This window comes from Ornithorhynchus anatinus, chromosome 8 (genome assembly GCF_004115215.2).
Source record: "Ornithorhynchus anatinus isolate Pmale09 chromosome 8, mOrnAna1.pri.v4, whole genome shotgun sequence".
Taxonomy (NCBI): Eukaryota; Metazoa; Chordata; class Mammalia; order Monotremata; family Ornithorhynchidae; genus Ornithorhynchus; species Ornithorhynchus anatinus.
This window is the reverse complement of record NC_041735.1, coordinates 22960217-22988205: the sequence shown is the minus strand read 5'-3', so window position 1 is coordinate 22988205 and position 27989 is coordinate 22960217. Positions and strand designations below refer to the sequence as shown.

The 27989-nt window shown below is 43.5% G+C and overlaps 2 protein-coding genes across 2 annotated transcripts; both read left to right on the top strand.

The window, feature by feature from the left end:
- Window positions 1-217: 217 nt before the first annotated feature.
- Window positions 218-7818, top strand: LOC120638564 (DNA topoisomerase 1-like; the record flags this gene model as incomplete). The annotated part of the gene is made up of 5 exons (XM_039912894.1): window positions 218-336; window positions 799-874; window positions 2728-2828; window positions 6584-6682; window positions 7800-7818. Coding segments are annotated over 5 exons (414 nt in total), but the record flags the coding sequence as incomplete, so codon positions are not given.
- LOC100078817 (DNA topoisomerase I) lies at window positions 6589-27022 on the top strand. The gene is given in 14 exon segments (XM_029070768.1): window positions 6589-6701; window positions 9000-9122; window positions 10411-10533; window positions 12574-12738; window positions 12740-12762; window positions 12882-13026; window positions 14202-14345; window positions 17043-17228; window positions 17673-17741; window positions 18426-18540; window positions 20795-20922; window positions 22568-22662; window positions 23610-23759; window positions 25660-27022. Coding segments are annotated over 13 exon segments (1512 nt in total). The 5' UTR covers window positions 6589-6701; window positions 9000-9056; the 3' UTR covers window positions 25763-27022.
- The last annotated feature ends 967 nt before the right edge of the window (window positions 27023-27989 follow it).

The window sequence follows — 27989 nt, the reverse complement described above, 5'->3', positions numbered from 1 at the left end:
GTTTCTTCACTTGACCCCCACCCCCAGTCTTAAGTAGGAGCGTAGTTGTATTACTCTTTTTAACTGGAAAATAGCAAATTATTGTCATTAGCATGTTTGTGTGTATAAAATATCGAATTAGAGAACTGAAAGCAGACATCAGAGCAACAAGTGACCGTCTTCACTTTGTGGGATCAGCCCCATTCCAGTTGGGAGTTTTTCTCACATTTGTTCCTAAAACAGCCAATTTCCTCTCCCCAGTCCACCTCGTATTAAAGACGAACCAGATGACGATGGGTACTTTGCACCTCCCAAAGAAGATGCTAAGCCTTTAAAAAGACCTCGAGAAGAAGATGAGTGAGTATTTTTTAATTTTTTGTTCGTTTCATTTCCCTCAACCAGTGAAATGGGAAATACCACCTACTCGTCTACAGTCTTATATTGTCTTCTCAGCAGACTTGATGTTACTTGTATTTCTGTAAAATCTTTCTGGAGGGGCTTTTCCACTGGGGTTCATAAGAGGATGGGTATATGTACAGGTGGCAATGTGGGAGGGTTTCTGAGGAAGATGGTTTGATGGTCTGCATAGATGTGTAAGCTCCTAAGAGCTCAGTAAAGAGCAGATGCCCAGTGTGATGGATTGATGTCATAATCATTCCTGCCGTTCCCTCAGTGAGGTTGTTTTTGGTGTTTTGATATGTTCTGTTCCAGGGGCCTGTCAGAGTAGATGCGAGGGGCCCCACTTCGAGGCCTCAGGTTTTAGAATTCCTTTTCCTGTGGATGGTAAGTTTAAGTGGCTTTTTTTTCTTTTTCCTCCAGTGTTGATTTTAAGCCCAAAAAAATTAAAACAGAAGATATCAAAAAAGTCAAGAAGCGAAAACCAGAGGAAGAGGAGGTAAGTCGGGAGACGGGTACTGTGGCTAATTGCCAGGGAGCAGATTCATGGCTTTAAGGTTGAGAATCAGAAAACAGGATTTGTGCTGCTGGTTCAATAAAAGGAGACGACGAAGCATCTTTAATGGTTGCAATGATGATTCCTGAACATCGGTGGCTGCACTTTTTTTATAGGTAGTAGTCATTGTTTTAAGTGTTTGCTGTATGCAGAGCACTTTACTAAGTGCTGGGAGAAACTGCACAGGTGGGAATTAAACACAGTTCATGTCTCCCTCAAAGACTGTTATATTGTACTCTCCCAAGTGTTTGTTACAGTGCTCCGCACACAGTAAGTGCTCAGTAAATGCAATTGATTGAAAGAGAGTAGTTTGAGAGTGCTACTCTTTCCCTCAATGTTCTGAACTCCTTTCAATTTGATGAGTACTGCTTGGTCCAGAAAAAAAAATAACCTTTCTACTGGAGTTAGGGAGGATGCAAAGGGCTTAGTGAAACCTTTGAAGGGGAAAAAACACTTGGCTTTTGCCTTTCTTGGCAGTTATATAGTGGACAGACCTTAAATGATCCTGTTAAATCATTAAGCTTAGGGAATGGCAGGCTGAGTCTTCTCAGGAGAGGTCAGGAATTGCTCTGCCATTCCCCAGTTGTGGATTTTCTTGTCTGAGCCTTGAGGGTTACTAAGCAGCGAGCCATTTCTGAGTCAGGAAGTATGGAGGCGTACATGTACCTGGAAAGAAATTCCCCTTTATGTGCTTTAATTTTTTTCTCTCTTCAAATGGTTGCATAGTCATGCCAAACAAGTCTGCCTGAAGTAAAGTTCCCCTTCTTCCCTCCACTTTGCCAATTTATCTTGCAGATAAAAATCAGCAAAGTTAATATTTTTTTTTAATCAGTTTCTTCAAGGGCCAAGATGATTTTATTGCAAGCCTGAGAGTTTTTCCCCCGAGTGGCCCAGCCAACCACAGCATGGTCCTCTGTTCCCATGATTCCTAGAAGTCATGTTCAGTAGTTAAATAGCAAGCACTCACCCAAAGAGATCCAACAGCATGCCTGGAATTTATATTAATGGACCTTCATGAGTGCTGTGCTGCCAACCCCAGGATAGATGATGGAAGCAGCTGTTTGATATAGTTGTGTCTGGAGGATTTTTAGCCAAAGCCTCTCCCTCCCCTATTTTCGACACTGCATGTCTTCATTCCTTTGCCGAGCCAAACTCCCAACTTAATAAGCTGCTTGTTCCAGGTTTTATCTACTTGTTAAGTTTTGCTGAGTTTCCATTATTTAAATATGATTCACATTTATCATATGTGCGGTGCAGTTTGGGTGGGTGTACTTTTAATGTATGATAGAGTTCACGTTGGTTTAAAACATTGCTTGTAAAGTAAGAGAACACTGAAAGAATAAGTTTTTTTTTTTAATATATATATATTTTTTTAGAGGGGTTAGGGTGAGGCAGTGGTGCTATTTCAATGCCCGCTTTTATCAGTGCATCAACTAAATGTTTAGAAAACGGGTAAGAAGCAAACTCTGGCTGAATGAATCACCCCGTAGCTGCTGAGACTGTCTTCTCCATTTAAACCAAATATTTAGCTCTACATTGCAAATAGCCCTGGACCATTTACCCTGAGCGCTTAATATTAACTGACTGGAAGAAAGACATGCTTGACAAGGGAAGTAAAGAGGTCTGCAATAGAGGAAGAGACGGGAAAATGTAGTTCCCCCTCTCTTTTTTCCTCCCCATATGTACCCTGGTTGACCTGGATCCATTTACCATAACAACCATTCTAACCCTGCCAGCTTCTTTAGTGTTCTCCAGACAAATGTGTTTAAGTTCTCTCCTTTCTCACCTTTTCATAGGACAATAAAGCCAAGAAACCCAAGAGTAAAGATAAGAAGATGGCTGAACCAGACAACAAGAGAAAGAAACAGAAGAAAGAAGAGGAACAAAAATGGAAATGGTAACCTCGTAATTCAGATTAAAACTTGAGTGTTTGCTCCAGAACCTCATTCAGCCTGTCACACTGAGAGCTCCGAATTAGGAGCAGAGAGGCCTAGTGGAAAGAGCGCAGGTCTGGGAGTCAGAGGACCTTGGTTCTAATCCCAGTTCTGCCAGTGGCTAGCTGTGTGATTTTGGTCAAGACACTTCACTTTACTGTGCCTCAGTTTCCAGTTTCTTCAATTTCATCTGAAAATGGGGATCCAATATCTGTTCTCTCTCCTACTTACACTATGAGCCCCCCATGGGGTTCAGGGACTGTGTCTGACCTGATGATTTCGTATCTGCCCCAGTGTTTAGAACAGTGCTGGGCACTGTTTATCTGTTTATTCTTTTTTTTATGCTAATTTCTGTCTCTCCCTCTAGACTGTTCCCTCTAGGCAGAAGTATGTCTCTTATTATATTGTACTCTCCCAAGCGCTTAGTACAGTGCTTTGCACACAGTAAGCATTCAATAAATACAATTGAATGAATGATTATAGTGCTTAACAAATACAATAATGACAGTAATAGCCAAACCACTGGAAAAAAAACAATAATACGACTTAAATTATTTGGAACATTCCACTCTCCAGAGGTTTCTTCTTTGCTGGAAGGGTGGCAGAAAAATAATCTCCTTTGCACTCATACAGGGCCAAAAATGCTGGGGTAACTACAAGGTTGGACACAGTACCTGTCCTGCAGTGGATTCACAGTCTTAATCCCCATTTTACAGATGAGGTAACTGAGCCACAGAGAAGTGAAGTGACTTGCCCAAGGTCACATAGCAGACAAGTGGCGGAGCTGGGACTAGACCCAGGTCCTTCTATCTCGCAGACCCGTGCTTTCTCCACTAGGCCATGCTGCTCCTCTTGAATGTATATTCCAGGCCAAATATTCCAAAACCTTTTTTTCATACTGAGTTATTGTGTGCAGTTTCAATTCCTTACTGCTATTCAGCTGCTTTTCAAAGAGGAAATTGGGTTTTATTTGGAGGGTTTAAGTTGTTGAACTTCAGTTATCTGTCTTCAGTAAATAAGAGGAAATAGCCAAATGTGGCTATTGGCTCTAGAGTTGGACTGGGTATGAAAGGGAAACCCATTTTTGAGCCTTTTTTGGCTGCAGTTCCGTATTGACTGGTGATTTAAAAAAACATTCAACAGCGATTCTAAATCTCTTTCCAGAAGATTGACTGGTTAGCTCAAAATTCATCACCCTGTATCATTCAGATACTCTTTTTTTCTGATTAACTGGGATTGTTTCCAGAGCAATCTAGTTAAGCTCAGTTTCTTTCAACACATGTTGATTTTATGGTAGTAAATTAGGGGCTTTAGGAAATGCATTACACTTTTTCATTGTTAGTGAAATGCTGCCTACACTTGCTTATATTGGGCAGTGGATGTTAAAAGAAAAGTTAATGCTCCTCCTAACGTACCTAATTTTTACTCTAGGAGGAATTAATTCATTCACTCAACCCAAAACCATACATGCAATATTAGCAATGAAGTGATCATTTTAACCAATGTTGGAAGCCTACTTGGAGTGAGTTAAAGACTCAGTTTTTTGTTTGTTTTTAAGTGTTCCAGTGGGTGGGGATGGTGTGTATGTGAAATTATTTGACTAATAAATATGACTGATTTCTGAGTGATGGATACCAATTTTTCTCCCCCTCCCACACATACCCTTTTAAAAGGGAATGTCGTTGCAATAAAAGACTCAGGTTCCCTTAGAGCTGTTTTAAAAGAAATGAAACTCATTTTGGCAATATAACAGTTATTTTGCTGAAATACTCAATATTTACAATTCTCTGTTCTACAAGATGTGCCACCAAATCTTTGTATGTAATATTTTGAAGGGTTTTGTTTTTCATTACCGCTGTTCCTTCCTTATTGGTTGTCTCCCAGGAGACTTTGCATTTATCTTCTTAGGTGACCTGCATCTCCATTATGGCGAAATAAATATATTCAAGTTTCTGTTTTTCCCTCCCTTTTTCCTGTTTTTCTCCATCCATGAAACAGTATCGGGAAATATATCTTCTTTGTGATTCTTTTGTGAAGTTAACTTTAAGCAACAAATTGACCAAAGCCAGGAATCAGGGGCTTCAGGAGAAAAGAACACGTTCTTGGTTCCTTGAAATGTTTTGTAAGGGCAACGTTGGGTTTTAGTTTTGAGAGGTAATACACAAATGTGGCTGTGGAGAGTAGTTGTCCTTTTATAGAAGTAGAAGGTGAAAACCCTAATTTCGTTTCACAAGGGAAAACCACTGATCCTTTGACAAGAGCCTTTTTACAGGAGAAAATTCAATTCTCATTCTCCTGCTTTAATTTGCAAATTTATTGAAGTACAGTTAGGCTCGAAAAGAAAGGAGTTGCCTTGGAGTAAAGCTCAAAAAAGTAGAAGTTTATGATGTAGGGGATGATTTGGGATTAATCTGACATCTTCCTTTTTGAATGCTCTGAACTTGCAAAGGAGTCCCAGTTTCCCATTTTTTTAAAAAAATGATAATCCTCCTCACACTCTTCTTTCCTTCCTTCCTTCTCTTTCAGCCGTATTTTCTTGCCCCTGTGTTTCTGGGCTTTAAATATATAGGGGAAGATTTCATTAGAGGTGTAAGTGACCCCAAGTCTGGAATCATTGGCATCCAGCTCATACTTCAGATGTCTGATATCTGAAACGATACCTCTAAAATAGTACATGGGCAGGCAGGTTAGTGCCCCTCCACCCGGGGATCCTGGGAATGTCCGTCTGTCCGGGATGGGGTGACAGAGCTACTGATCCATCAGCGGCCTTGATTGAGCACTTAGGTGCTAGTACTGTTTTAAAACTGCTGCCCCTATAAAGCACGGGCCTGTGAGACAGAAGGTCATGGCTTATTATCCTTGCTCTCCCACTTATTTGCTGTGACCTTGGCGTGAGGTTCATTTCACTTCTCTGGGGCCTCAGTTTATCTCATCTGTAAAGCAGGGATTGAGACTGTGAGCCCCATGGGGAACAGGGACTATTTCCAACCCAATTTGCTTGTGTCCACCCCAGCACTTAGCACAGTAAGCACTTAACAAATACCATTATTATTATTATTAAATATATGTTCTCCCTTCCCATTTAGACTTTAGACTATGAACCCCATGTGGGCTAGGGACTGTCTGATCTGATTGCATTGTATCCACCCACCACTTAGTACAGTGCTTGGCACCTAATAAGCACTTAAACACCATGAATTGTTATTAATTTGTGTGGGAAGAGAACTGTCTGCTTTCTTGATTAAAAAGACGGAAGTGAGTTGCTAGTGTCAGGAATATTTGATTTACTGGCTTAATTTCTCTAGATTCCTTTGATTAAATTACAAGCCGTACTGATTTTAAAAAAATTTTTTTACTCCAAAGAGAGGCTTTCCCTTGTCCTGTTTGCTTTTTTTCCATGAATACTAGATTTTTCTTTGCTTTGAGAGTGATAATCTATTTAAGCAAGAAGAGGAGTAGCATGGGCTAGTGGAGAGTGTGGGCCTGGAAGCCAGAGAACCAGAGTTCTAACCCCATCTCTGGCAGTTGTTTGCGGCATGACCTTGGGGAAGTCACTTTACTTCTCTGGGCTTCAGTTTTCTCATCTGTAAAGTGGGGGCTAAATCGTACTACACCTTGTTAGGCTGTGAGCCTCATGTCGGGTAGGGACTTTGTTCAACCTGATTTAATAAAGTGAAGGCTAACGTAACTGTCTTCCCTTTTTTGTATATTTTTTAAGGTGGAGGAAAGAGCGTTACCCCGAAGGCATCAAATGGAAATTCCTTGAACACAAAAGGCCCCTGTGTTTGCACCACCGTATGAACCCCTGCCTGAAAACGTAAAGTTTTACTATGATGGTGAGTTATTCCAAGTTACAAGTGGGAGACTTAGGTCTGGAAGATCATTTTCAGGATTTCCTTCTTTTAGGGGAAGAAATGAAGGCTGAAGACTGTAGAATTTTAATTATTCAGTGTTTAATTATTATAGTAGAAGCAGCATGGCATATTTTTTCACCTGGGTTTTGGGAACAAAAGTGAAATTAACGTGGCTGCTTTGTTTAATTTAAATATTACAGTAGAAGCAGCTTTTCCTTCCTTTATTTTTTTAATGGTACTTCTTAAGCATTATTGTGTGCCTGTCACCGTACTAAGCCCTGGTATAGATACAAGTTAACCAGGTGGACACTGTCTTTGTTCCACATGGGGCTTATAGTAGGAGGGGGTAGGATTTAATCCCCATTTTGCGGATGAGGTAACTGAGGCACTGAAAAGTAAAGTGACTTGGCCAAGGTCACATAGACAAGTGGTGGAACCGGGATTAGAGCCCAGGTCTCTGACTCCCAGACCGTCTATCCACTAGACCACACTGCTTCCCTTTATTCAATTGTATTTATTTAGTGCTTACTATGTGCAGAGCAGTGTACTAAGCACTTGGAATGTACAGAGTGGCAACAGATAGAGACAATCCCTGCCCAATAACGAGCTCAGTCTAAATGGGGGAAACAGCAAAACAAAATATTTATGAAAAAATCCTTTTTTAAAAAAATCCTTTATGAACCAGTCCAGCATTGAATATTTCCTTCTTGCAAAAGCTAACATTCTGCATTTTTCCCTCTAACAACCTATTTTGACCTTTTCCTCCATGCACTTATCCTATCCATTCTCAAGTTTATTCATATTTTCTAACTTTATGCAGTAATGATATCTGTAAGGTTGCCACTTATGTGAAGAAGCTGTTTTTCTTGATCCTGCCACTGTCAAGCTTCATTCTTAGTCTTTTTATGGAGTATGCCATGATGTTCTGTCACTTTTTTGTGGGAGGGGGTGAATTTTCCAAACCAAACTTGGGTGATATGTGTCTTTAATAATCGCACTACAGCATAGTCATAAATGATATGGAACAGGAGAATTCCTGGTTGGTTTTTAATCTGAAAAAGGTTCTGTCTTTTCCTGAAGGTCAGAAGGGTATGCCTAATTGAGAAATCAGTAATATCAGCAGGTAGTGTTATTTATTTAGAGATTGTCCTTCGAGATCCTCACTTCACATGCCTAAAGCTAAGCAATAAAGACCTGGCAGCTTTTGCTTAGATCCTGAATGCTAGTATAAGCAACAATCACTAGATTTTGCTAGGAAGTGTTAAAATTGTTTTTTGCCCCATGAGGGTGATTTTTTAGTCGTCCCATTCCCCACCCCCGAATATGAGCGTTTGAGTTGCCAACGATTTAGAGATAGCTTGATTGCAAAATTAGTAATGTTCAGGGCCCTGAATAGTAAGTAGTAGCTCCATCAGCTCCAAAATTGCTCCTTTCATATGTGAGAACTGTCGGCCTCAAGTCTAGGGGTCTCACTGGGCTCCTCCCAAGAGCAGGCTAGTTCAATCTGATGCTGCATGCATCGAGAGCAATCTTGGTAGGAAAATAGTTGACTCTTTGTCTAAAAGACGAGCAAGAACCTGTCAGAGCCGGGAGGGCTCACATGCCAGCAACTGTGTGAGCTGATGCTTAAGTGGCATTGAATTTTCTGCTCTGACTCAGCAGCTTCCTCTCCCCAGAGCTTGTCCTGTTCCTTAAAATGCTATCATTGCTGGGAATAGTCATATCAGCTGCACACAGCCAGGCTGCAGCAAGCTGTGACTAGTTCTTGAAAGCAAGTTTACTGAAGACTGGGAAGAAACTCAATACCCTTTTCTGGCTCTCTAGCCGTCAGCTAGGGGAGCTTCTCAGAGCGTCCTAGAGGTGGCCCAAGTGCCTTCCTCTGGAAGCCGGGGGTCGTCATTGGCTACCTTTTTTATTTTATTTTTTTTTTTTTGGTTTTCTGAAATGTGATTCTGCCTCTGGGCTAAGAGGTTGTGTCCATTATTGACGGCTTATTAACAAAAGGAAGCAGTTTCGCCTAATTTTCCCAAAGGTTGGCTAAATAACAGTTTTATTAATGGATACTGTGTGCAAACGATATTTTGTGCGTGGTCTTTAACCCCCAAAGTGAGTCAGTTGTGATCTTAAGTGAAAAAAAGTATAGATTGAGTCAGTAGAATTATTGGCACAGGGACCCACTTTAACCTCTGAGTGAGTGCATTCATAATGTGAAGAATTTGTAAAGAAATTCTTTAAATTTGGATCATACTGCTAGCTTGACTTCTGAACCCACTTCTCCAGGTAAAGTGATGAAGCTGAGCCCCAAAAGCAGAAGAAGTGGCGACATTCTTTGCAAAAATGCTTGACCATGAATACACTACGAAGGATATCTTCAGGAAAAACTTTTTCAAAGATTGGAGGAAGGTAAGCGTCACCCAGACTTTGTTTCGTGACTCCGGGTGGCTGTCACGAGCGGAAAGGACCGGCAAACTAAATTGTGGAAGTGAGCCCAGGCATTTTCAAGCAGTCAGCTCTTTTACTGTTAGAAGCATTCTAAAGTGAAAGGTTGGGACTAAACGGATTTTCCTTTTAACCCTTAATGTATGCTTGTCTTGTTGCAAGATGGGCTGCACCTCAAAATGACTCATCGAATTTGAAATGAGGCCGTGTTGCATTCTGATTAGGCTTACTTACCATTGACCCTTGGTTTTTTGGTAAACTGTCTCCGGTAATTCTTAGAAATTAGAGAAGCGGCATGGCCTAGTGCAAAGAGAAGTTAGAAGATCAAGGATTCTAATTCTGACTCTGCCACTTGTGACCTTGAGCAAGGCACTTAATTTTTCTGGGCTTCAGTTACCTCATCTGTAAAATGGGGATTAAGACTGTGAACCCTATGTGGGACACGGACTGTCTAACCTGATTAGGTAGTATCTACCCCAGCGCTTGGCACATAGTAAGCACTTAACAGATGCCATAAATAAAAGAATTCCTGAATGTTTGGCTCGGTTTAATCTTGAACTGACTCGAGCCTCCTCTGCCTCCTTTCAAATACTTGGAATTTCAGGTCCAGGTCAGCTCAACTCAGGTCCTTTTAATTGAGGCTTTTGGAGAGTGAGATACAGACAGCCCAGAGTGCTGGGTGACTTGGATGCCAGACCTTATCACCACTCTCCTTCCCTCTCTGACTCTCCCAGACCCCAAAAGAATAAGTAGCTACGTGGGGAGTGGTTCCCCAACGTCCCATCGTCAACAGAATGCTATGCTTAAAGTGGCGTTCTTGGATTTCTTTACCCAAGTCAGTGCAAACATGACAAGCAGCAAAAAGCAAAACAATTTAAGTTGAGTTCTTCTGGGAAGGAACAATCAATTAATCAATTGTGGTGGTTATGAGCCGCTTACTTTGTGCAGACCACTGTACCAAGCGCTTGAGAAAGTAGTAGACGTGATCCCTGCCCACAAGGAGTCCACAGTCTGTAAAGGTTGTCATAGCTGAGAAGATGGCTTCCTCTTGTCGAGAAATGGGGCTAGGTGGAGGGCCTTCAGAGGTTCTCTCAACCTTTATTTGGTCAAACTACTTCTTATTACTGACCAACTGAAGTCAAATTTCTGAGGCTTTTGCTGATTCCTCAGCAGGTAATGTGACTTTAAGATTTTTTCTCATGGTCCTGACTCCCCACCTCTCCCCAATCCTTTCCTTCCTCTTTTCTCCCAGGAAATGACCAATGAAGAGAAGAGTAACATCACCAATTTGAGCAAATGTGATTTCAATCATATGAGCCAGTATTTTAAGGCCCAGTCAGAAGCCAGGAAGCAGATGAGCAAAGAAGAAAAGCAGGTATGGCACAATATTTTTCCAGGCTTTTGCATTTCATTTTCCCTTAGGTTTATTCTCAGCCATCCTTTGCCTTTCATGTCATTTCAGGACTATTGTTTAAGTGTGGATTCTCCCCTAGTGGAATGGTATTCTTCATAGTGGCCTTTCCACCAGGAACAGAATTACATAGACTCTTGATCCAGTAGTTCCCTGGATAAAAACTTGGTCTTGATACATCATTGCATAATTTTTTTTTAATCAGTCAGTGATAATTTGAGCACTGTCTGCTTACAGAGCACTGTACTTAACTGTTCATGGACCGATTATCTTATATTTAAGCCCAGTGCTTGGCTTAAAAGTGCTGAGGACATACTGCATTGATGAAGATGATGATAGGAGGAGGAGGAGGCAACTTTTAAGGTTTAGGTGGGTAGGGGAAACTACAGGAAGATAGTCAGGAGGGATGGTCTCTCTCAGGCTCCCTCTTTTACAGCTTTCTTGGTAACAACTTTGGCACTTGTCTATTTAATAATGTTATGGTGGCATGATTAAGCACTACACATTACACAAATAGACAGAACTCATAGCTGTGAAGTAATTAGTTATTTCCCCAGCTGGATGTGGGTGGAGAGTGGGGAAAAGTAAATTTTTTTTTCCTGTTTTAATAAAGCAACAAACCTTATTTGGGGCATCAAAAATATTGATCTGTCATGCATTAATGAATAACAATCACTGTGTCCTCTCACCTTGTCCTGGAATACTCTGGAGTTTTATCACCCGATCCTGCCTCCAAAGGTAATTGTCAGAGAGGCTTAGTCAATGGCACTAAGGGTTTCTACTCTGTACTTCTTTTGTTTCCATCCCTTAAGCAAATTTGAAGCATATAAGGCAAAATTAAAATGAGTTTGCACCCAGGAATCATCTCTAACAACTCGATACAGTGTTCTGGGGCAACTTTATTCATTGGGTTGGGACTCAGATGTCAGGTAGAATATCTTAATGGGAGCATGTAGTAACAGTCCCTTCCTGAAAATTCTTCCAAAAGCCTCCTGGCAAGTACACATGGAACAGAGGACATGTATGCTTTGAGGTGAAAGTCTCTGGGGCCAATCTTGGGTTCCGATCCTGACTTTCACATTTGTCTGCTGCATGACCTTGGGCAAGTCACTTGACTTCTCTGGGCCTCAGTTATCCCATCTGTAAAATGAGGAATAAAGCCGGGGATCTTACATGTGACAGAGTCCGTGTCCAACCAAATTACCTTGTGTCTTATCCCAGGACTTAGTACAGTGCTTGGCACATAGTAAGTGCTTAACAAATATCACTGTTGTTATTACTATTAGATGAAACTTTGACCAACATATGGCTATCGGAGGAGAAACATTTTACCAGTGGCGACAGCCAACTGCCGCTGTTGAAAGGCAAAAAGAGGGAAATAGAATAGAGTTGTAAATGGAACACCTCTTGGCATGTATCCTTGAATGTAATTCTATTAAACCTCTCTCAGCCTTGCTATTTCCAATATCTGTCTCGATCTGACCTGGATTTCTAAGAACTACCAAGTTTGTAAGGAGAACCCAATCAACCTCTCTTCCTCTCGCTCTTTGCCAGCTCCTGCAGAGACTGCTAATAGCTTGTTTTTTTCCCAGGGAAGGTTATTGGTATTTAAAACAGCATAGCTACCAACCTGTTGAATAGAAGGTGCATGGTGTAAATATTTAAGCATTGGAGACCAAGTGGGCAGTTTTGTAATTAAGTATGGAATATGGCGCTCTTCAGTTTCTCTGGGTTTAGTCACAGCTGAGTTAATTTTTCCAACTGTTTTTGAACTCTACATACCCAAGTCTGTATCTTTGATCCCTGGGCCAAGGATAGTGATAACTTTCATCTTTTTGTTTGTGGTGGACAGGGAGCATGTCTGCCAACTCTGTTATATTTTCCCAAGCACTTAGCACAGTGCTTGACCCAGGGTAAGCTCCCAGTCAGTATCACTCATGATGACGATGTTCCACAACAAAAATTGAATCCATTTTGCATGTGTGGTCCCTTCTCTCATCCTAGAAAATCAAAGAGGAGAACGAACAGTTGCTCAAGGAATATGGTTTCTGTGTGATGGATAACCACAGAGAAAGGATTGCCAACTTCAGGATTGAGCCTCCGGGTCTCTTCCGGGGCCGGGGCAACCACCCTAAGATGGGCATGCTCAAGAGGAGGATCCAGCCAGAGGGACATCATCATTAACTGTAGCAAGTGAGCATGACACCATTTTGGACTCCAGACAGTTTGGGCTTGAGGGGGTGGGGGGTTTTCTGTGACTGTGTCTGATTGCTTTCTTTCCTCTCCTTCCCTTATCAACTTGCCCTCTGTAGAGATTCCAAGGTCCCTCCCCCTCCTCCAGGACACAGGTGGAAAGAGGTCCGACATGATAACAAGGTGACCTGGCTGGTGTCCTGGACTGAAAATATCCAGGGATCCATCAAGTACATCATGCTGAACCCCAGCTCTAGGATCAAGGTAAGGTGGCAGTAGTAACTCAGTGAGCTGACTCTGTGTGTCAAATAGGACCTCTCCTGCTAGATTGAACTCAAAAATGAAAACCCGAGAAGGGGAGGCAAAAAATGACTGTAAAAGCTAGTTTGTTCAAGTGAGCTGCGATTGGCATTGTGCGTTTCCCGGTTCCCGCTCTCTGAACTGAAATTTCTCCAAGTTGAAACCGTCAGCACTATTAGCTGTTTGTCAGAAGAGCATGTTCCATAATGATATGTCACCTTTCTATTGGATTTGGGCCTGTACCAGCACCTGGTAAATTACAAGTTACTTTGTAAATTATAAAGTTATAAAGTAAATTGGTAAATATAGGCTACTTAAGCAAAAAAATCTAGCTGGAAGTAAGTCCTACCAGTGATTCTTCATGGATGCAGCTTTCTAACCTAAATGATCACATGTTGCTATTCAGTTTCCCTGGTAGTGATCCTACTAATCTTATGTTTGTGCCCTTACCCTATCCTGGATGTGGTGTGAGAATCACTAATCCTGAAGCAAATCTTGCTATATTTTGATTTTGATTAATTTCTGGGAAGCTCATAGTTGCCCTGCACTCCAAGGTTTCAGTGATCCCTGGCCTCTTAAGGAATTGGGCAGAATTTAGGCCTCAGACCTAACTTCAGTGCTGGATGTGCCATTTTAAAATATTGTCCTTAATAAGCTTTCGAGTGCAGTTCCACTATTTTAGCTATTGGGCCCAGGTCAAGATTATCTGTAGCCCTTCTCCTCTGATTAAAACTGTTCAGCATCCTGCCTTTCAAAAATTATTATTATTAAGTGCTTACTATATGCCAAGCACTGTTTTAAGCACTGGGGTAGATAAAAGGATCATCAGATCAGACACTGTCTCTATCCCAAATGGGGCTCAAGTAGGAGGGAGAACAAATAGTGGATCTCCATTTTCAAATGAGAGAACTGAGGCACAGTAAAGTGAAGTGACTTGTCCAGAGTCACAGCAGGCAGTGGGCAGAGCTGGGATTAGAACCCAGGTCCTGTGACTCCCAGGCCTGAGCTCTTGCTGCCCCTGTTGTTCCTAATTCAGAGCTCTCAGCCTGATAGGCTAAATGATAGGGGCAGGCGAAACCGTTCTGTTGCGTTATCATAAATGTGGCAGAAAAGTAAAGCATATTTTTCTGGGTCTCCAGGGTGAAAAGGATTGGCAGAAATACGAGACGGCTCGGAGGTTGAAGAAGTGTGTGGACAAAATTCGGAACCAATACCGAGAAGATTGGAAATCCAAAGAAATGAAAGTCCGACAGAGGGCCGTAGCATTGTATTTCATTGATAAGGTCAGTGTCATGCATGTGTGGGCACTTTTTAATGGACCTTTCTCATTTTTCTTCTCCTCGTGCCATCATAAGTGGTTGTTACTGTTATCAGTAGTATTGTGTTCGATAAGAGCGTACTATGTGCCAAGCAAGAAAAACAGTTCTGACATAGTCCCTGTCCCACATGAGGCTCACAGTCTTAAGTGGGAGAGAGAACAGGCATTTAGTCTTCATTTTACAGATGAGGAAACTGAGATACCGAGTTGTTACTTGCTCAAGGTCACACAGCAGGAAAGTGGCAGAGCTGAGAGTAGAACACAGGCCTTTTGACTACCAGGCCTTTGCTCTTTCCAATAGGGGCCTCACTGCTCCTCAATAATTGTGAACAAAGGCTTTGTTATATTGTACTCTCCCAAGTGCTTAATACAGTGCTTTGTACACAGTAAGCGCTCAATAAATATGATTGAATGAATGAATGAGAGGTTGACGATGAGTGTCCAAGTCTGGTGGGGAGAAGATGTGGTCAGAAAACATGTCTGCCCCGCTTTATGGTAAAAGGTGTAGGGGGGTTAAAATTGGCTACTTTACAAAAGAGAGATGTTTTCTCGGTCCAGGTAGAAAAAGGATTTGATGGTTTCTACTTGTTTTCCAAGCTTAAGCTGCAGAGGAATAATAAGTAATTTCCACCTTGAGCGTGTTTGTCTCCTCCAGGAGGTGACAGCTAGCATTTGTTGAGACTTTGTTGAGATTGATAGTTCAAATTGGAGCCCCTTCTCACTTGTGGCCCTTATTTTGAAAACCAATCAGAACAAACCCTTTATGAGAGCATGTCTAGCATAGAAAACAGGGAGTTCCAGTTTTCAAGCTATGAAAACTCTGCTCCTTTCCAACCCCTCTCTCCTCCTGCCGTCTCCTCTACTCTCCCATCCTTCCCAGCAGTATCTCAAGAGATCCCCCACCTCCTTTCAAAATGTAGTCCCTGGACTAGAGACTCAGATTCCATCTCTTTACATCTTATCAAAACACTTGCTCCCTCCCTTCTTACTTACCTGACCACCATCTTCAAACCCTCACTCGCCAATTGCTACTTCTCCAATGCTTTCAAACATGTGCCCCTGTGTCCCCCATCCTAAGAAAAAAAACCCCTCCCTTGACTCTGTGATACTCTGCACCTACCACTCTGTTCCTTTCTACCATTCCTCTCCCAACTCCCTGAGAAAGTTGTCTATACCCACTGCCTCCACTTCTGCTCCTTCAGTTCTCTCCTTGAACCCTGCAACCTTTTCACTCCAGAGAAATAGTCCTCTTCTTGCCAAATCCAAAGCCCCTATTCCACCCTAATCCTCCCCAAGCTCTCAGCTGCCGTCAGCACTGTGGATCTTTCTCCTTCTCTGCAGTCTCGCATTTCCTTCTGCCTTTAGGACAACTCTACTTGGGTATCCCACCATCATCTTAAATTTCCCATGTCCAAAACAGAACTCCTCACCTTCCCACCCAAACCTGCCCTCCTCCTGAGTCTCCCATCAATATAGACAACACCACCGTGACTCACACCTCACAAACACGAAACCGTAGCATTATCCTCGATTCCTATCAGTTTTCCTTTATGACATCTCTAAAATCCATCCTTTCCTCTCCATCCAAACTTCCAATCTGTTCTAAACACTCATGTATTCCCTTGGCTATTGCATCAGCCTCCTTGCTACCTCCCTTCCTCCTGTCTCTCCCCCACACCAGTCCTTACTTCATTCTGCTGCTCAGATCATTTTCCTAAAAAAAAGTTCAACCCCACATCTCCCACGCCTCAAAAGTCCCTATTCGCCATTCACTGTAGCCCATTCACCTCCATATCAAACACCAACTCCATACCATTGGTTTTAAGGCAGTCCATTAGCTTCTCTGCTCCTATTTTACCCCACTGATCTGTTGCAAGCCAGCCCACACACTCAGCTCAAATGCCAACTTATTCACGATGCCTTGATCTCGTCTATTTCACCACTGCCCCCTTGTCCATGGAACTCCCTCCCCCTTAATATCCAACAGTCCATCACTCTCCCCACTCTGAGCCATCCTGAAATCACATCTCCTCAGAGGGGCCTTCCTGGACTAAACCCTCAATTCCCCAAATAATAATAATATAATTATGGTATTTGTTAAGCATACACTGCGTGCCAGATACTGTACTAAGCACTGGGGTAGGTGCAAGCAAAGCAGGTTGGACACGGTTCCTGTCCCATGTGGGGCTCACGGTCTTAATCCCCATTTTACAGATGAGGGAACTGAAGCACAGAGACATGAAGTGACTTGCCCAACATCACACAGCAGACAAGAGGCAGAGCTGGGATTAGAACCCATGACCTTCTGCCTCACCTTTGCAACTTCACTCTGTACCCTTTTAGCACTTGATATCCACTCTAGTCCCATAGCATTTATGAACTTACCTCGTACCTTTCCCACTTCCCCCTACCTCTTTAAATTTCAGTACCTATTCCCCCTGTAGACTTTAAGCTCCTTGTGGGCAGGGATCATGTCTACTTTATTGCATTGTACTCTCCCAACGACTTGTTCAGTGCTCACTTGGTAAATATCATTGATTAACCTAGTGGTGTCACTCAAGGCGATCTTTTTGAGGCTGATTGGGGGAGCTTCTGTGGTTTAGAAACACCAATCTCATTCTGCATTTGCCTCCTCTCTTCTCTTCCCCCATCCAATTTGCAGCTTGCTCTGAGGGCCGGTAATGAGAAGGAAGAAGGGGAGACAGCTGACACTGTGGGTTGCTGCTCCCTCCGAGTGGAACATATTAACTTGCACACGGAGATGGATGGCCAGGAATATGTGGTCGAGTTTGACTTCCTCGGGAAAGACTCCATCCGATACTACAACAAGGTTCCCGTGGAGAAGAGGGTAAGCTGTGGGTGTGCGGTCTCCCCTCCAAGGGGTTGGTCTCAAGAGTGATCAGAAGGGGTCGGGGTGGCCACAGTGTCCTTTGACAATTCCATTTTTGGCCCCAAACCTTATCCTCTCTAAACAAGAAGGGTAATGGAGTGATTGCCAGTCTTATTGAGTTGATGGTTTAAAGTAGAAAACTTAATCTTGTAGAAAGTGTTGGGACAAGGGCCCTGGAGTCAAGTGCCACCCTGCCATGTTTACCTAACATGCCGTTGCTGCAGTGTCTCAGAATAGAGCTAAGAAACCTGGGACCCGTTTTCTGTGGCAGCTGCAAAGCCTCAGCTCATCTAATGTGGAGAGCCACTTAAAATGTACGCAAGCTTGGGACTGTGAACCCAAGTGAATCGTCCATTGAGTTGAATTTTAGTGAATGACCACTTTTGTTTACCCTTCCTGTAGGTTTTCAAGAACCTTCAACTATTTATGGAGAATAAACAACCCGAAGATGACCTCTTCGACAGGCTCAATGTAAGCTTGCAGAGGAATGGATGCCCTCCTACTCTCACATAGAAAATAGGGCAGAAACCAAAAAACTTGAGCCAACCCTCAGCTCTAGAGCTTCCAAAAACAGATTGATTTGCCCCATTCTGCCACTTGGCAACATGGTGGCCCTTTCTTCAAGCTATTCAGCCTGAAACCTGCAAAAGGAGTGTCTGGAGTTTAGAAGGAGTTTAGAATCTCTAAACTTCGAGGTACAGGCTAAGAGTTAAGAGAGCTAGTGGAGGATAAAGCATGAACATGACCTTATTGTAGTCTGATTGTCCTGAGGGCCACCAATCCTTTGGGTCCAGCTCCAGGCCTTAGTCTGGACTCTGGCTTTCACTTGTTTTGTAGGTCCAAATTCTTGTCACTGTCATCTCCTCAATCTCCTCCTCCTCCTCCTCCCCACTTCGCCTTCTCTCCCTGTCTGTTTTGGGATGTTTTGTGTTTGAATATTGAGCCCCTAAGAGGGTTTCATTTTGTACTTTAGTCTTCCAAGATGAGAATCCTTGACTTGAATATTCTGTGAATTCACTGTACTTTTCCAAGTGTCCAACTTGCCAGGTGGCTAGTGCTCGAGAATCTGGTTCAGGCACAGGGTTCCCCGGGCATGTGGGGTGAGCTCACAAATACGTTTCAGCTAAACCCTTCCTCTTCACTTGTCTCCTTTAGACCAGTATCCTAAATAAGCATCTCCAGGATCTGATGGAGGGCTTGACGGCCAAAGTATTCCGTACCTACAATGCCTCCGTCACGTTACAACAGCAGCTGAAGGAGCTCACTGCCCGTAAGTGTTATCTCAGTCAAGGGAACGTCTCGGTTCTGGAAACCCCAACGGGTCTGATCCCAGCTCGGTAAAATGAGTCCTCTTCTGTACCTGAAGACTGTCAATACGCCCACATCCATAATGTTAAATGTAAAATGAGTCCTCTTCTGTACCTGAAGACTGTCAATACGCCCACATCCATAATGTTTTCGCAGACAGGCTCTTCCAACACATTCCAGCTGGTTTTTACCCAATTCTGCTAATACCATTTAATAATGATAATTGTTATTATCAGCATTGTTATTATTATTATTATGTAATTTACGTGAATTTGGTTGTAAGCTTGTTGTCGGGAGGGAACGTATCCCTAATTCTGTTTCTGTCATTCATTCATTGTCATATTTATTGAGCATTTACTGTGTACAGAGCACTGAGTGCTTGGAAAGTACAGTTCAGCAACAAAGAGAGACAATCGCTGCCCACAACGGGCTCACAGTCTAGAAGGGGAGAGACAGACATCAAAACAAGTAAACAGGCATTAATATAAATAGAATTCTAGATACGTACATATATACACAAGTGCTGTGGGGCGGGGAGGGAGAGGAGAGCAAAGGAAGCGAGTCGGAGCGATGGGGAGAGGAGGGGGAGCTGAGGACAAGGGGGGGCTTAGTCCGGCTTGGTCTTCTCCCAGGCATTTAGTACAGTGCTCTGTATACAGTAAGCACTCAATAAATATAGTTGGTTGATTGCTATATGCCAAGTGCTATACTAAGCCCTGGGGTGGATACAAGATACTCAGGTCTCACATTCCAATTTGGAGGAAGAACAGGTAACAAATCCCCAGTTTTTAGAACGGTGCTTGGCACATAGTAAGCACTTAACAAATACCATCATTATTATTATCCCCATTTTGCAGATGAGGGAACTGAGTCACCTCTGTGAAGTCAAGTAACTTGCCCTGATGTCTTGCATCAGGCAACTGGCAGAGCCAAGATTATAACCCAGGTCCTAATACTACCAGGGCACACTGCTTCTCAGGAGTAGCCCTCCTTCCCCGCTCTGTCTCCTACCTCCCCCTCTGTACACACATTCCAATTCCAGCCTTCATTTGCTGAGTGGAGAAGCATATGTGCCAACTGGAGTTTCTAAACACAGCTCTGAAAATTCTTTTTCAAGAAATGTTTTTTTTTTGGGCTATGGACTTTACACAAATATTCTCATAGGGCTCACTGCCTTAAAGATGATGTTCTTTTGAAACTGGAAAGAGGGTGGAGTTGTCATGGTAACTGGAAAAAGAAGGTGGGAGAGAATCAACTCCCCGAAGTACATGCTACTCTCCCCCTCACAGTTGGCTAGAGTCTCCAAAGCACCCGGGTAGCAGACGGTTGAATCTCAATTACCCATTGTAGTTTGGGGTGCAGTAGTGGTAGGCATTTGTGAGTCAGAGGTCTCTGATCTATGTGGGGGAAGGGCAGGTAATAAGCCTGGTTGGTGTTTGGGACTGGCTTCAATCATTTGCAGTATCGTACATGTGCAAAAGCTGAGGATGACATCACTTCCCAAGAAGTATGGCGGGGCACTCAATTATTTGATGAGGTCATGTTTGGAAAAGTTAGGTTTGTCTGCAGCAAATAAGCATTGAAGTACTGGGTTCACTTGAGACAGTAAAGAGGATTTTTACTGTGTGTTATTGGGAAGCAGCATGGACTAGTGGATAGAGCATGAGCCTGGAGTCAAAAGGACCTGAGTTCTAAAGCCAGTCTGCCACTTATCTGCTGTGTGACCTTGGGGAAGTCACTTAACTTCTCTGGGCCTGTTACCTCGTCTATCCAACCGGATAAATTTGTACCTATCCCAGTGCTTACTACGGTGCCTTTCACATAGTAAATGGAAAGGAGGGGGCAGTGTGAGGAGGAATTTTCCTCCCGCAGATCTGTAGCTAAGCCTCTGATTATCTGCAGGAGACATTGACTTTCAGCCTCTAGTTTTGGAAGGAGGCCCAAATCGTGGAAACTTAACCGTCAGCTTTCTTGAGCTTTTACCGAAAGGACTAAGCTAGAGTGAATGGGGGACAAGAGATGCATGTTTCCAACACTTCCTGCCATGTGGGTTAAATTTAGGGTCTCTTGGGCCGCAGCACTGAAGGGACCGTCTGTTGCCTTCTGGGTGAAGTAAGAACCAATAAAAGCAGCGATGATAGGTTTGCGGTCGCCTGAAATGGAAACAGTCCATCTTACGGGAATATGGTGTCTTTTCCATGTGTAAACCGTTCTAGCGGACGAGAACATCCCCGCGAAGATCCTGTCTTATAATCGTGCCAACCGAGCTGTTGCTATTCTGTGTAATCACCAGAGGGCGCCGCCGAAAACCTTTGAGAAATCCATGATGAATCTGCAAACCAAGGTAATTGTGTGATTTTGTTTTTGGGCGGATCCAATCCCGAACCATGACAATTCGTTTTAAAATAGACTTGGAGACACAAGTTCCTAGATGGCAGGGATCACACCTACCAACTCTACTGTACTCACCCGAGGGCTTTATACAGGGCTCTGCACAAAATGACTCAAATACTTTTGATGGATTAAATACCCCCTTGGCATTAAAAAGAGTCACAGCCACCCAAGCTGACCTGTGTGCCGTGAAAAAGAAAATCTCTGCCAGAATTTAAGCCTTTTTCCAGTTTAAAAAGAAATTCGTGAGCTGCTCTGGAATTTTAACCAAGTCCAAATTTTAAGTCAAGCGATCTCCTATGCAGACATCGTTTCTTATGTAGCTAGAGAAAGATAGCTTCCTCAGTTTTAACAGCCAAAAGTACTACGATTTCTCTCCGTACAGGTAAAACCTAGTGATCTAATGGGTCGTCAGTCTTGCTAAAGTGTCAGAAACAGTTGGGTGCATTAGAAACTCTGCCAAGCCAGTGTTTCCCTTTTGTTTCAGCAGAGTGGGGGCTGCTGGAGGGGAGAGGAGAGTACCTGCCCCTCTCTCTTGAGCACATAATCCCAGCTCCGCCACTTGTCTGCTGTGTGACCTTGGTCAAGTCACTTAACTTCTCTAGGCCCCAGTTCCCAGAATTAGGGCGTGTTCTTCCAGTGTGCGTCTAGATAGAGCACAGTGCGTTGGAGGAAGAAGTGATTATGTGCGAGGCAGTGGTCAAGGCTACAGCACTACAGTGTTTGTTCTCTTTAAATTGGGAATTTGTCAAGGACAAAACTCCTGAGTTATCAGAAAGCTCACTCTCATACCAGTCCCTCAAATATGACCCCAGCAGAATCATTCTAGATTTTTAAAATCTTTAATCCTTTAAATCTTTAAAATCCTTAATCTTTTCACTCCTTCTCCCTCCAACTTAGACTGTGAGCCCTTTGGGCGGCAGGGACTCTGTCCAACCTGTGTCCAACTGTGTCTACCCCAGCAGTTAGTACGGTGCCTGGCACATAGGACGGAGGCTGGAATGTTTTTCCAGGGTTTTGTTGGGGAATTCAAAACATGGCTCATTGGGCTGTTTAGTTGTTGTGTTGTGGATGCGGATGAGTTTCTCCTAGGCCTGTTGCTCGTAGAGCAGGAGAGCAAACTTGGCACTGTAGCGCTGGGATCAGGAAATGGAATAATTTAACTTAAACACTTGCTTTCAGTCACTATTTTCTAGTTCAGGGCAGACCTTGAGAACTTTTGAAGGCAGGAATCGTGTTGCCTAACTCTTGTCCTCTCCTGGTGATTAGTGATTTGTACAGAATGGGGTAGCAATTTCGTTCCAATTTCAGGTCTTAGCTTCATGTAGTTTTGGGGGGCATCTTACCTCTCCAAGATGTGGAATAACCCTGACCTGTCGTGCCACTTCTTGAGCGATGGTTAGTTTGATATCAAAATGGCATGTGTGATGCATGTGCTCTTCGTGTTGTATTTGAGGGAGGGCAACACTACCACCCCATTCTTCGCCCCCCCCAAACCTCCCAATTAGCCTCATCCCACTGGGGGGGGAATCTGCTTTATCCTCAGCTAGAAATGAGACCCTAGCTAAACCCTGCCACTCTGTTGTGCTTCTTTTCAGATTGATGCCAAGAAGGACCAACTAGCCAATGCCAGAAGAGATCTGAAAAGCGCCAAAGCTGATGCCAAGGTTCAGAGGGATGCAAAATCTAAAAAGTAAGTCCCCAGTTTTTCAAACCGAACTGAAGGGAAAAGGACTTTGAGCAGCCTGGGTCAACCAAATCAAGTTCAACTGTAAAGTAACTTTTTTGTGTCTTCTAGAACTTTTCAGTGCTACGTCCTCGCAGCCCCTAGCCTCTCAGTCCCAGATCATTTTTCTAAAACACCATGCTCCACCCATCACCCCATTCCTCCAAAAACCTCCAGTGGTTGCTCATTCCCCTCTCCCCATGAAGTAGAAACTCTGGACATTTTGGTTCTAAGGGACTGAAATCAGGTCTCACCTTCCTTATCCACTCCACTCTTATCCTGCCTCACCCCAGCTTGCACTCTCCATTCCTCTCAAGCTAACTTACTTGTTCTCATCTTCCCCACTTCTACCGACCTCTTGCTCACTTGCTGCTTCCTATCCAACAGACCACAGCTTTCCCTTCGGAAATTACATTTTCTCCAGGGGGCCTTTCCCGATTAATTTCTCTTCAGCTTCTCTTTCTTCCCCAGTCCCCAAGACCACTTCATCACCAATTTAGTACTTAAGTCCCCTCAACTTGGGCAGTTAGGCATACTATACCTTGTTGTTTAAGCACCATTCTCATATATGTTGTTCCTTCTTTTTCATGCTAACTCATTTTAATATGTATCTTCCTCCAGACTGTAAGCCCGTTAAAGGGCAGGGACTGTCTCTATCTGTTGCCGATTTGTACATTCCAAGCGCTTAGTACAGTGCTCTGCACATAGTAAGCACTCAATAAATACTATTGAGTGAATTAATAAATTTATAAGCTCCCTGGGGGCAGGGAACACGTCTCTCACACTATCCCAAGGGCTTGGCCTAATATACAGTGGATCCTCAATATATATCACTGATTGAGTGGCATGAACTCCTGAAGAAGTGATGGGCCTTGGCTTTGGATAAACTGATTCCTGTTCCCTTCTTCTTACAGGGTAGTAGAGACAAAAAAGAAGGCCGTGCAGAGATTGGAGGAGCAGTTGATGAAACTGGAAGTTCAGGCCACAGACCGAGAGGAAAATAAGCAAATCGCCTTGGGGACCTCCAAACTTAATTACCTGGATCCTAGGATCTCAGTGGCCTGGTATGCAATGGGATTTCAAGGGGGATTTCAAGGAGGAGGGAAGAAGAGGGAATCCTTTTATGCCCCTTTTAAAAGGATGTGAGGCAGAGTTCTTCACAAATCAGGCTTATTATGACTGGTTATCGCAGTGGTTTTTTGTTTTTGGTTTTTAATTATTCCTTGGATTTGTAAAGCACTTATTTTTCAAAGCACTTTCACACATGACCAAACATTATCATCACAACATCCAGGGCTTTTCCCCATTTTGTGATTGAGAAGATTGAGGTGGAGGTCATGCAGCCAGGCAGAGGCAGGGCAGGGCTAGAAACTGTCTCCTGACTCCCAAGATTTATGAGAGGGTTTTTTTATTGTTGTTTCCCCCACCCGGGATCACCCCGTCTCATTTTGAACCTGCATTCTATGAGCTTCCTCCCCTGTGCCTTCTGTGATGATATACCCTGGGAATCTTGCTGTTGCCACTGAATTCCTCAGAGTTGCCAGGCATTCTCAGATCATTGCATACAGGGGCTCCCCAGTTAGCCCTCTTTATTGGTTCCTTGAAAATCACAACTGCTCCAGGAGGCATCTCCAATTAATATCTAACCTCTCCAGTTTCTGTCTCCCCTCTGCCCCTCGACTGCCACTTAAGCATTTAACTGCTATGGGCGGTGTGAGTACAGCTTAAACACTAACTCAAGTACATATCCCTCTTCCTCCTCTCTAATTTATTTTACATCTCTGTCTCCCCCACAAGATGGTAGACTCCTTGAGAACAGCGATTATATCTATTTACTGTATTGTACTCTCCCAAGCACTTAGTACAATGCTCTGCACACAGTGCTGCTGCTACTTCTGTAAGTGGCCAGTAAAGAAGTATCTGTTAACATTAAATAGAGGTGGTGCAGAAAAGTGCTGCGCTACAAGAAAAGCTTTGTGTCAGGGAACGGTGAAAGCAGGCTTGTCAGTCAGACTCACACCATAGCCACCCAGAGAGTCAACAGCATCTCTGCCTTTCAGAGCCAGGTGGCTGTTTTTGTCTAACTATCTAGCTTCCCTCTAGGGGCCCTAGCCTGGGGTAGCCCCTAGTTTTTCCCGTGGGTGAGGAGAGATGCCCTGTCGGCATCTTGGGGGCTGAGCTGCGTCTGTCGGTAGAGGGCTGGAGAAGCAGCATGACGTAGTGGATAGAGCACAGGCCTGGGAGTTGGAAGGTCACGGGTTCTAATCCCGGCTCTGCCTCTTGTCTGCTGTGCGTTATTGGATAAGTCACTTCACTTCTCTGTGCCTCAGTTCCCTCATCTGTGAAATGGGGATTGAGACTGTGAGCCCCATGTGGGATAGGGACTGTGTCTAACCCAAGTTGCTTGTACCCACCCCAGTGCTTAGTACATTGCCTGGCATGTAGTAGGTGCTTAAAAAATTCCACAGTTATTATTATTATCCCGATGCATGCCAGAAACACGAATAGCAGCCTTGGGGCAGGGGGCAGCCCTTGCGGAGAGATCCCAGCCCAGAAGAAAGCACCCGCTGCCAGGGCTGCTGCCCAATACGTTTGGAATGCCCGAGGGGCCCAGGGAACATGGGAGCTCTGCCCAGGGGACCGAGGGTACTTTAGGGACCGCTGGATTTGTGATGCCGGGGAAGGAGGGAGGGGCTCTTAAAGACTCCCTGCACCTGGTCCTTTCGTCCATGGGACCAGTAACTTAAAGGCAGCCCGGTCTCCTGGGCAGTGACAAAGTGTAATCCTGGGCCCCACATATAAAGCCTGTGTTGTGAAAACTTCAGCCTCCTCCGTAAGTTGCCACCGTGTCCCCTTGGAAAAGTACCATAAGGGGAAGGTGTAAAGCTGGGCCTCAGTTCCGATTCCTTCAGCTGATTTTTCTGGCATACCGTCGCTCACTTCTCCTCTCTCCTTTCCTTGCAGGTGTAAGAAGTGGGGGATCCCTATAGAGAAAATTTATAACAAAACCCAGCGGGAGAAGTTTGCCTGGGCCATTGACATGGCAGATGAAGACTATGAATTTTAACTTGTTTTTAATGGGATGAATTTTATGGAAAGGGAGAGCCTGGTTTTAGGAAGATTGATAAACTGTGAGCCTTACTTGTCCTTATATTTGGGGGGGGAGGGGAACAGACGGGCAAGCAAGCATTAATCAACAAACATCTTTGCGAAAAGATAAACCCTGGAAATATTATAATGGAGAGCTGAGCCAGTTGTCCTATGGACAACTTATTTAAAATATTTCAAATATCAAAATTCTAGCTGTTAATGATTTTTCTTTCTGTTTTTTTGGTTTTTTTTTTTTGTCTCGTTTTTTCTCTGCGAGGGCAAGTGGATAGGAATTTGTCAACCTTCCGCCAGGCAAATTCACTGATTCACTGAAGAATTTGGATCTTTAGCTACCTGTAACAAGAAGTCGATTATATTTGCCGTGCGTTTTTACAGTTAGGGTTTTGCATAACTTCTATATTTTAATAGAAAATGGACTCCTAAACCCCTCCCCCCACCCTCCCGTCCACTTTCAGGAATTTAAAAGGTCAGCAAAACGAACCAGCGCACCTGTTACAGCTGTTGCTATTGACGCTGGGAATAGATTTTTCAATTAAACTTGAAACAGTTGTAATCGGAAAATTTTTAGCTAAGATGGCTGTTCACAGCAAAACATGATGGGAAGATGCTTCCTGACTTGAGTGCTCCTTTTTAAATGTGAATTTTTATTTCTTTTAATTATTTTAAAATATTTAAACCTTTTCCTTGATCTTAAAGATCGTGTAGATTGGGCTGGGGGTGGGAGGGGAGTGACAGTTGAGTGAGTTTGAAGATAATGAAATCAGTGACTGAAGCCATTTTCCCATCATGCCTTGTTCTGAGCATGTTCTGTACACATCTAAAATAATCCTCTCTCTCCCGACCCCCATTTTTTTTCCCCTTTTTAAATCCCAGTCTTTTACTTGAAAGATTTTATTGTGTACAAAGTTTCACAGGTCAATAAATTTCGAGGGAAATGAGCATTGGTCCAAAAAGGAAAAATAATCAAGATTTTAGGGCTTTTATTTTTTCTTTTGTAATTGTGTAAAAAATAAAAAAAAACAAAAACAAATAAAAAGCAGAATTTTAATGTGAAGACTTTTTTTGCTATAATCATTAGTTTTAGAGGCATTGTTAGCTTAGCGTGTGTGCAAAGACCATTTCCCACATCTTTCCTCAAGTATCTTCTATTTTTATCATGAATTCCCTTTTAATCAACTGTAGGTTATTTAAAATAAATTCCTACACCTTAACTGAACCTTGGTGTCTGTGTCCTCTTGCTTCAGTTGGCCAATTGGCCTGCTTGGGGGTTGGGGGGTGGGTTTGGGCCCCCTCTCGTTGGGCTCCATGTTGTAACTAAGGGTAGATCATTACATTCCCTTAGATGCTTCCTGAACATCGGCTCCTTCCCCAGGCACCGGTGTTGCCACCGAGCCCAGAGACTAGTTAGGGGACCAAGAGGTAGAGCCCGGCTGGAAATCTGTGACTTTTCCAAACTTAAAGCTGACCTCGCCTAACTGGTTTCGCCCCCTTTCTTATCGCCCATCCCAAGACACTACCCAAATTTCCCTGGAGAACTTTTATTACCCCCCCCACCCTGCCCCAAGAGAGCCTGTTCCTCTCCTATGCCCATGTATCTAATTGGAGTTGCTGGCAACTAACTTCCCTCTTTCTTCCCAGACATCTTGGATTCGATTTATTCTTTTGAGGTGAAAATCTGTGGTGAAAGCCAATTTGGAAGTAATAGGTGGGCTGTTACAAATCTAGCTGCCTTTCTGGTTCACCATTCATTCATTCGTTCATTCAATATCATGTGCAGACCACTGTACTAAGCACTTGGAAAGTACAGTTTGGCAACAGATAGACACACCAGGTGGTTGAGCCAAGGATCTGGGGATTGAGCAAAGAGTGACAGGGCTCTGACATGCATGCCTTTGACCTGGAGGTGTAAGCAGAGGGATTGATAGTTCCTGCTCCCAAAACAATGAGGACAGGTTTAGAGGCTTATTTCAGAGCCCTGGGGGGCTCTTGAGAAATAATATTGGTGGTATTTGTCAAACACTGCTTACTTGACAAGCACTGAGATAGAATAGATAAGATAATCAGGTTGGACTCAGTTCCCCTCCCACAATGGGCTCACAGTACAAGGTGGACGGGACCAGGTATTTAGTCCCCATTTGATAGATGTGAGACAGACAAGTCAAGTGACTTGCCCATGTCACAGC